Source organism: Mirounga leonina, unplaced genomic scaffold (assembly GCF_011800145.1).
Source record: "Mirounga leonina isolate KUSES-001 unplaced genomic scaffold, KU_Mleo_1.0 Mir_94, whole genome shotgun sequence".
Taxonomy (NCBI): domain Eukaryota; kingdom Metazoa; phylum Chordata; class Mammalia; order Carnivora; family Phocidae; genus Mirounga; species Mirounga leonina.
Genome location: NW_023270855.1, coordinates 6,334,187 through 6,342,624, shown reverse-complemented (window position 1 = coordinate 6,342,624; position 8,438 = coordinate 6,334,187). Strand labels below are relative to the sequence as shown.

At 44.0% G+C, this 8,438-nt stretch overlaps 1 protein-coding gene across 2 annotated transcripts in view; it reads left to right on the top strand.

Annotated features, from left to right (window-relative positions):
* Positions 1-8,438, top strand: part of SYN2 (synapsin II) — a 189,560-nt gene that overhangs the window by 159,388 nt on the left and 21,734 nt on the right. For both annotated transcript variants that reach the window (XM_034997232.1, XM_034997231.1), the window contains 5 exons: positions 609-671; positions 1,073-1,215; positions 4,949-5,023; positions 5,488-5,590; positions 6,949-7,098. In XM_034997232.1, coding sequence (XP_034853123.1) covers positions 609-671; positions 1,073-1,215; positions 4,949-5,023; positions 5,488-5,590; positions 6,949-7,098 — 534 coding nt within the window. The remainder of the gene's footprint in view (positions 1-608; positions 672-1,072; positions 1,216-4,948; positions 5,024-5,487; positions 5,591-6,948; positions 7,099-8,438) is intronic.

Sequence of the window (8,438 nt, the reverse complement as noted above, 5' to 3'; positions counted from 1 at the left end):
AGGGAGGGTACTAAAAGGTACATGACAAAAGGGACATTAAGATTCCAAAGATACATTCCTTTTTAAATTCAGGTTTACTAAGATACAATTTACATACAACAAAATTCACCCTTTCAAAGATGTTCTTCCTTCTTTCCTTCCTTCCTTCGTTCCTTCATTCCTTCCTCCCTCCCTCTCTCCCTCTCTCTCCCTCTCTCCCTCTCTCTCCCTTTCTTTTCTTTCTTTCTTTCTTTCTTTCTTTCTTTCTTTCTTTCTTTCTTTCTTCTTTCTTTTTCTTTCTTTCTTTTCTTTCTTTCTTTTTCTCTGGCTAAGGACTGGTCCTGCCCAGGGTTTGTATAATGCAGAGAAAGTTGAAACAATGAATTTTAAAGATGTAGAGAGTACTAAGTGGTAGAGCAGGGTTCTTACAGTTCTACTACTAGTATGCTGTGACCTTAGGCAAGTCACTGTCACTCTATGGGCCTCAGTTTTTTAATCTGTAAAGCAAGTAGGTTGGGCTAGTTCTTTAAAGGACCCTTCCAAGGGTGTTACCAAGAAAAATATTTGTAAGATTCCACAGAGAGTGAGGCACACTCTGACCAGTTCATTCATTTCTCCTCTGCTTTCAGCTGACACTGCCCACATTCCCTGTGGTGGTGAAGATTGGCCACGCTCACTCAGGCATGGGCAAGGTAAGGCCATGGTAAGGGTTTGCTGTGTTTTGGGGTTGAGGCGAAGAAGGACACTTTTTAAAGAGCCTGGTTATGAACTGTTCTGCCTCCTTTCCCCATGAAGTCTTTCCAAGGAGACGATTTGGCCCCTCTGAAGTCATGAGTGTTACCCAAACAGACTTCTTCCAACAAGCAGAGCACAGGCCACTTGCTTGGGCCCTTGGGCCCTTTGTAGCAAGTGAGGCTCCTGAGCTCTAGGAGGGGAAGCTAGAGACAATGGGTGTCCTAGGGAGATGTGGCATCCAGGTTTACAACTGGATGGATAACATCCCGATGGGTTTAGAGGCTCAGAGCTCTTGTGACTCTCAGTATATGTATTTGTATGTCTCCTTTTCTCCCTCTCTGCCTTGCTCCAACATTAGGTCAAAGTGGAAAACCATTACGACTTCCAGGACATTGCTAGTGTGGTGGCCCTCACCCAGACATATGCCACAGCAGAGCCTTTTATTGACGCCAAGTATGATATCCGGGTCCAGAAGATAGGCAACAATTACAAGGCTTATATGTAAGTGGGGCTGGGGTACCAGCAGATACTCTTCACTTTCTCCTCAGCCCAGTGGAAAATCTGAGCCTCCAGGTAGCAACCAACTCTCAGTTTAACCTCATCTGGCCCAAAAGGCAGGGGCCAGAAAGAGGGTGCTATTCAAGTCAGGGACTCCCAGCCTGAGTTCCTTTCAAGCCAGAGGAGAACTAAGATGAGAAATAAAATTAATATTTACTTTCACTAGCCTCTAAGTGAAATTTGCCATCTCCTCAGTCATAAACCATGACAACAGGCTACAGTAGTAACAACACATGTGACTTTGTTACTAAAGGTAATCGCAGAGATTTTTGATTCACACTGCAGTTATGACCGATATCTCTAAATACCAATTATTTTGATCACTACTCAAGAATCATGGTAGTTATTAGACCTGTCACTGCATTTGTACCTGTAAATACTTTCGTTATTTACAAAGAAATGTATTTTTTACTAAATCACAGATTTGTTTAATAGTTTGATAACTATTTTGATAATTATTTCAAAAATTGGGTTTCTTTGATATCTTATGCACTTTATTTTATACACGTACATATCTTATGTATTTTTATACCTTGAAAGGAATCCATAGGCTTCACCAGGCTGCCAGAATTCAGAAAAGGTTAAGAAACTCCTAATGAAAATATATAGCCCTGAAAACACTCCAGAGCATTAAAAACCTAGTGGTTATGAGAATAGGTGACTTCTCCACATGACTGTGTCCATCTGCCAGAATGGAAAGTTAAAAGTTTCCTCCATTCAACTTTAGAGAAAGAAAAGATTTCAGGATGACCCAGTCTTCTATAATATACCTAAGAATGCAAATAGCTTACAATGCCAACTTTGGAAATATGAGCCTCTCACTTTTTAAAACCTATAGGGTAGTATTTCTTTTATAAACAAGAACATTCTGATATCTGAATTTGGTCTTGGCCGCTTGGCACTTGAGCAGACTTTGAGGCTGAGCAACTTCCCTTTCCCTTGCCCATTCATTTCCATTGTTCTTCTGTCTCCCCCTTCAGTGTTTGTACTCCCCACCCCTGGAATTAGGAGCCCTGCCCCCCTCCCTTGTCATAACCCTGTACACCCCTCTAGTTTAGCCCGCTGCACAAACAGGAATTTCTGTCACTCTCCTCTGAGCTCCCTGGGCAGGAACAGTGAAATCATCTCTGCAGCTCCACCAGCTTGTGCAGCTGCAGGCACAGAGTAAGCACCCAATAAGTATTCAGGGGAGAGCCCTTGTACAGAACCAAAACACAGAATCTTTTTTACTTTTTTACTAGATTACTACTTTTTAAAAGTTTATAGTTTTTTATTTAAAGTCTCGCTGCTTCAAAAAGGAATTTAAGATTGTTTTAAAATTGTGCACAATGTAAGACAAGATAATTTAAAAGACCATTATAAAAAGCAGCTAAAAGGAGCAGAAAAATCAGTATGTGTAGGCACCTAGGAAAGCAGATTTCCTATCCTTTACTTTTAAAATCCCCTAAATAAAAATAAAAATAATAATAATATAATAAAATAAAAAATAAAATTCCCTAAACAAACACAAAATGTTTATGACAGTAGAGCAAGAGTGTCTTGATTCTTAAAAGGAGACCTCTCATTTTTAAAGGTTAGGATTTCTACAAGCAATTTCAAAGAAGCATAAGAAAAGAGAATCCTCTAATATTGATGAAGGGTGGGCAACCAAAGAAGCTTTAGAAAACATTTACTTTCTTTTTAATTTGCAAGGGATAGTTATTTAGGGGAATATTCAGGTCCTATTGGCTCCTCTTCCCGAAGCTTTTAGCTATCCCCTTGCTTTCAGAAGGAATTGACCTGATAATAGCCAAGATAAGGTTTGAGAGTCTTCCCTACCCCCTTAGCTCTCACTCTGGAGATCCAAAGACAGCCATATTTGGTAGACAGAGGGTGTTGTTCCTGCTCTACTCTCAGTAGGTAATAATGTGCATCCCTCTGTGGAGGTCAGGTGACCTATAAGTCCTGAGAGGTAGTTGAGCTATTACTGAGTGGCTTCTGGGTGCCCCTGATGCTCCCCCATGCACTAGTGGCCTATATGGATCTATGCCCTGCATCTCATTGTTAAAGAAAGGTGTAAAGTGTGAAGGACATTATTATTACTCACTCAAAGTTTCCAAGACCCTATTATATACCATGGCCCTGAGCTGGGGACCTGGAAGTGAGTGACTCTCTGTCCCCTCCCTTGAAGAGCCCAACCTAGTCACAGGGACACACGCATAAACCACCAGTGTTAGGAAGACAGTGTTATTTTTATTATGATCTATCTTTGTGTCTCTACTCAGATTTTGCAAGTCACTCATCTGTTAGTTGTTTGTTTCTGAACTAGGTAGTGTGGTATAGGGGAAGTACAGCACAATGAGGGAACGAAGAGTCTTGGGCTTTTTTTTATCTTATGTCTAATTTGACTGGATACACAACTTTGGGCAAGTCATTTAACCTTTCTGAGTCTTAGTCTCCTTGTCTGTAAAGTTGGGGCAAGGATGTCAGCCTGCTCACAACAGGGATTTGCGCTGAGGCTCTGGTGAGGGGTTTGTGGAGGAAGAATCTTGGCAAACAGTCAGTACTGTACAAGAGTGAGGGGTTGTTATTACATCAGTTGACTCACTAGTCTGCCTCAGGGCTCTGAAAACTAGCTGTATGTCTAGGTTGCTCAGTGTCTGAGATCAGACCTCTGGGGAAGGTACTCCTGGGAACTGCTGAGTGGAGACTACTACATGCATCCAGTCTCCAAATGGTAGCAAGTGACAAGGACAGCACATGAATGGCTCTGTCAGTAGTGTGAACAGGGCTTTTCTGTCCGCTAGACCATCCTCTTCCTCTTGACTGTGTCTGAGTGAAGACTAATAATTAAGAAGACCTATTTTTGGTGTTTTACAATTCATTTAAAACTGTATCAATTGATGCTCATGACAACCCTGTGTTTGCACAGGGATAAGAGGCTCAGAGAGGTGAAGTGATTCACCCATGGTCACCCAGCCAGTCAAGAGCAAATCCAGAATCAGAAACCAGGTCATCCACCTCCTATTTAGTCTAAGACTAGTTGACTCTAACACCTGCTCATGGATGGAGAGGGTGCAGAGGGCACAGCAGAGAAGAGGTTGGTGACTTGATTCCATCAGCAGCATTTGATGGTCAAGGCAACTTAAGCCTGAAAAAGTTAACTGACTTGTCCAGAGTCACATTGTTAATACTGTAGGCTCTCAGAAATTAACTGTTGAATGAACAAATAAATGAGCTAGTAAGAAAGCCATGGGGAGATATCCACAAGAATTCTGAGAGTGTTCCCAGGATCAATAGAATTCAGTTTGTATATGCCAAGTCAGCCCAGATACTAAATGGGTAGGCTGCAAGTGGTTTAGACTTGTGGACCTAAGGTTTAGGTCAAATAACTAATGTAAAAAGTAGATATAGGACTGTAAGTGAGGTTCAGAAGAGCAAGTGCTCATCTGGTTGAAAAGATCAGGGAAGTCTCCATGGAGCCACAGCAGTCTGGGCCAGACTATAGAGAGAAGGACATTGAGGGTGGGGGTTGGCAGGGCAGCCAGGTTCTCAGCTCAGCAGACAGGTGCCTGGGCTACTTATGCAAGAAGCAGGTGGGGAAAGCAGCAGTTAGCTAAAATTCCAGAAAGTTTCATGCCCCCCTCTTGCTGGTGTGGCTCACTGCCTGTCCTATCCTGGTGGAACCTTGTTGCAGGAGGACGTCGATCTCAGGGAACTGGAAGACAAACACTGGCTCTGCAATGCTGGAGCAGATCGCCATGTCAGACAGGTGAGTAAGAGTAGGAGTCCACTCCCCAGACCAACTTCCATAGTTGAAGAGGTGTAAGAAATGAACCCTGCCTAAAGGAAGCCTCTAATCAGGACAGAACACAAAGGCCCAAGCAACCAGGTAACAAGATCAGGCAGGACTGGGTTATATGCTCAATTATGAAGATAAAGACTGGACATGATATAGAAGCTCCAAGAAAGGAGCAGTTACTCTGCCCTGGAATAGCCAAGGAAGGCCACCTAGATGGAGTGTGTGAGACCTGCTTTGAGCCTGGAAACATGGGTGGAATCAGGAGAGCAAGTGAGAGAGCACTGTAGAGAAGGCAATATGCTTGATGGGGAGAGGGAGGGGAGGAGGCCAAGGGTGGGATGGTAGAGGTGGAGGCGCCAAGGAGATCATGAGTAGCAAGCAGGCTTGATATGAGCTAACACTCCAGCCTCAGAACACCTTCCCATCCCTTCCAGGTACAAGCTGTGGGTGGACACCTGTTCTGAGATGTTTGGTGGCCTGGACATCTGTGCTGTCAAAGCTGTACATGGCAAAGATGGGAAAGACTACATTTTTGAGGTAAGTCTGGCCCAAGGAGTATCTCAGTAAGAGACAACCCCCAAGGCTAGAGGCCAGGCTCTTAGCTTGAGAACTATGTGGGCAACCCAAACTACATTTAGATTAGAGTCTCTTGGGCCAGGGGACGGTTCCCAGACAACACGACCAATGGATGTGCATAGCAAAATACCTCCACCAGTGGGGAGCTATTGTTTCCAATTAGCTAGGCTGACCCATGCCATGGGTAAGAGATGCCAGATTTGGGTTCCTTGGGTCCTAGCCTAATGCTATTCCTCTGGGAATACTAGTGATTTACCATTTTTGGTCTCAGAAAGCTGAACTTGGGAATCATTTGGTTCAGTCTGCTTATTTTGCAGATGAGAAAACTTAAGGCCTAATGCCACGAACATGTGCTCAAGGCCATGGAGTGAATCAGTGTCTCAACCTAGGCTAGAGTTCAGGTCTCCTGGATGCAGGGGATTCTTCTTAGCATCTCTCTGAGCCTTGGAGTTGCTTCACTCAGCCTGGTCCTCTAAAACAACTTTGCTTACTTCTTTTCCCCATATTAAAGGGAAAGTCAGTAGCAGTATGAATCCTTCACACATGTTCCTGCCAATCTTCCTGGAAGCAGGAAAGGCTCCTTACCAGGAGTTGGTGGTATTTGGAAAGGATTAGAGTCAGGAGCCCAAAGTGGGCTTCAGAATCTACTCCATATAAACTACTTGGCACATAGTGTTCTAATCATATCCCCGTCTCTCAGTGGGACTCAGATTTCTCATCTGTAAATGAGGGTTGGACTACAGCATCTATGATCCTGGTTAGGTGGACACTTCCTAAAGGAGGAAAACATTTACCTGGACTTTGAGGTATAGGAAGAATCAGAATGGTGGTGAAAAGGGAAGGCATCCCAGGTCATGAGCAAAAGCAGAAATCTAGTTGTTTAATGGGCAGACTATGTGTGGAGATAGAAACTGCATGGGTGAAAAGTCTCAGAGATGAAAATTGCCTACTCCTAACTAGAGAGTTAAGGGAATGACCTTCAGTATTCCTGCTTTCCCTGCCTGCAAACCTCTAAGCCCTGGAGCTGGGCTCTCTCCTTGCTCTCCCCCTTTCCCCACTACCTTCAGCCATGAATCTTTCAGTCTTACTGAGCCCTGGCCTGGGTGAAGTCTGGGAGGAAAGATCCAAAGCAAAAGTTTGCTGGAGGGGGGAACTAAGTTCCTATTTCTGCAAAGGAACATGCTTCCAGCTCAAGATAAGAACACCAGTTTCATCCCCAACCTATCTCTGATGCCTTAAGTCCTATTCATTCTGAAAGTCTATACCAAGCCTTTGATGTTTCCAGACCTTTTCCTAACCTGGGCTACATCCTCCACTAGGTCATGGACTGCAGTATGCCACTGATTGGTGAACACCAGGTGGAGGACAGACAACTCATCACTGAGCTAGTTATTAGCAAGATGAACCAGCTGCTGTCCAGGACCCCTGTCCTGTCCCCTCAGAGACCCTTAACCACCCAGCAGCCGCAGGTAAGCAGCAGGAAGAGACATAGAGAGCCAAGAACCATTCCCAAGCCCACTGCTGTAGACTGTGGTGGCTCCAGGATGGAGGAGCCTTCTCATTAGTCTGCAGTATCAGCTATGGAGCTGTCCAGAAATGGAGTACTGGATCTCTTCTCTCTGAACTTGAAGGCTCTGGGGAACCAGAGCCTTTCCCTTGAGATACTCCGACTTTTAGTCTACGGCCATACCACCCTGAACGCGCCCGATCTTGTCTGATCTTGGAAGCTAAGCAGGGTCGGGCCTGGTTAGTACTTGGATGGGAGATACTCCGACTTTTAAATGGGAGGTCTCTGAGGAAGGGCTGGGTCAGACCTCTCACCAGCTGTTCACTGTCTGTGAGGGGTCTGCCACATTTGTGGAGAAAGTGGTTATCAGAAACCTGCTGGTTATAGAGAAGAAAGGGTCAGGTCCCTCATTCTGGAAGAGAGTGATGATGTAAAACTCAAATTAGAAATCTGCTTTCCTTCCTAAGGGAGAGGAGGCAGCTTTCTTCAGTTGACTGTGGTGTGTGACTCATGGCCAATCACATCCACAACAGCAGTATCCCAGATGCAGTTCTAGTAGGAAATCCACACTGAAGTTTTTGTGGCTCAGGCCCTGTGGCTCTAGAATGGGCCAAAGAAAGGCAGGGGTTGAGGGTCTTAAGTCCCATCTAAGAGCTATCTCACTTTGCAGAAATGTCCCCCAACTTTCTCCCCACTGAACTTTTGCATAATGAAGTGGTAAGAGCTTGGGACAAAGAATCCAAGAACTGCGTCCTAGTCTAGCTGTTCCTCTAAACAGCTGTGTGACTTTGGGGGGAAGTTACTACCTTTTCTAGGGCTCAAGTTTTATCACTTGTACATAAAAATCTCTCAGAAATCTTTCTTTCAAAATCCTACTTCAAATAGTTAAGGAGATAGAATAGAATAGTGATTTCAGAGTGTGGGCTTTGAAAAGAGAACTACCCAAGTTTGAATCCTGGACCCTTCATTTATTGGCTTTGTGACCTTGGATAAAGTACTTATATGTGGCTCAGCAGAGATGACAATGGCACCCCTCTCCTAGGCTTATTATGAGAATTAAATGAGGAACCTAAAATATAACATATATATAGTATATCATAAATGCTCAAAAAAGGTTACTGTTGTTATTAAGTAAGTAAGCAGCCTCAGGGCTTGGGTTCCCTACAGCTTCCAGCTTCAGCATCATCACTCCCTTTTCTTTCTTTTTTTTTTTTTTAAGATTTTATTTATTTATTTGACAGAGAGATAGAGAGATAGTACAAGTAGGCAGAGAGGCAGGCAGAGGGAGAGGAAGAAGCAGAC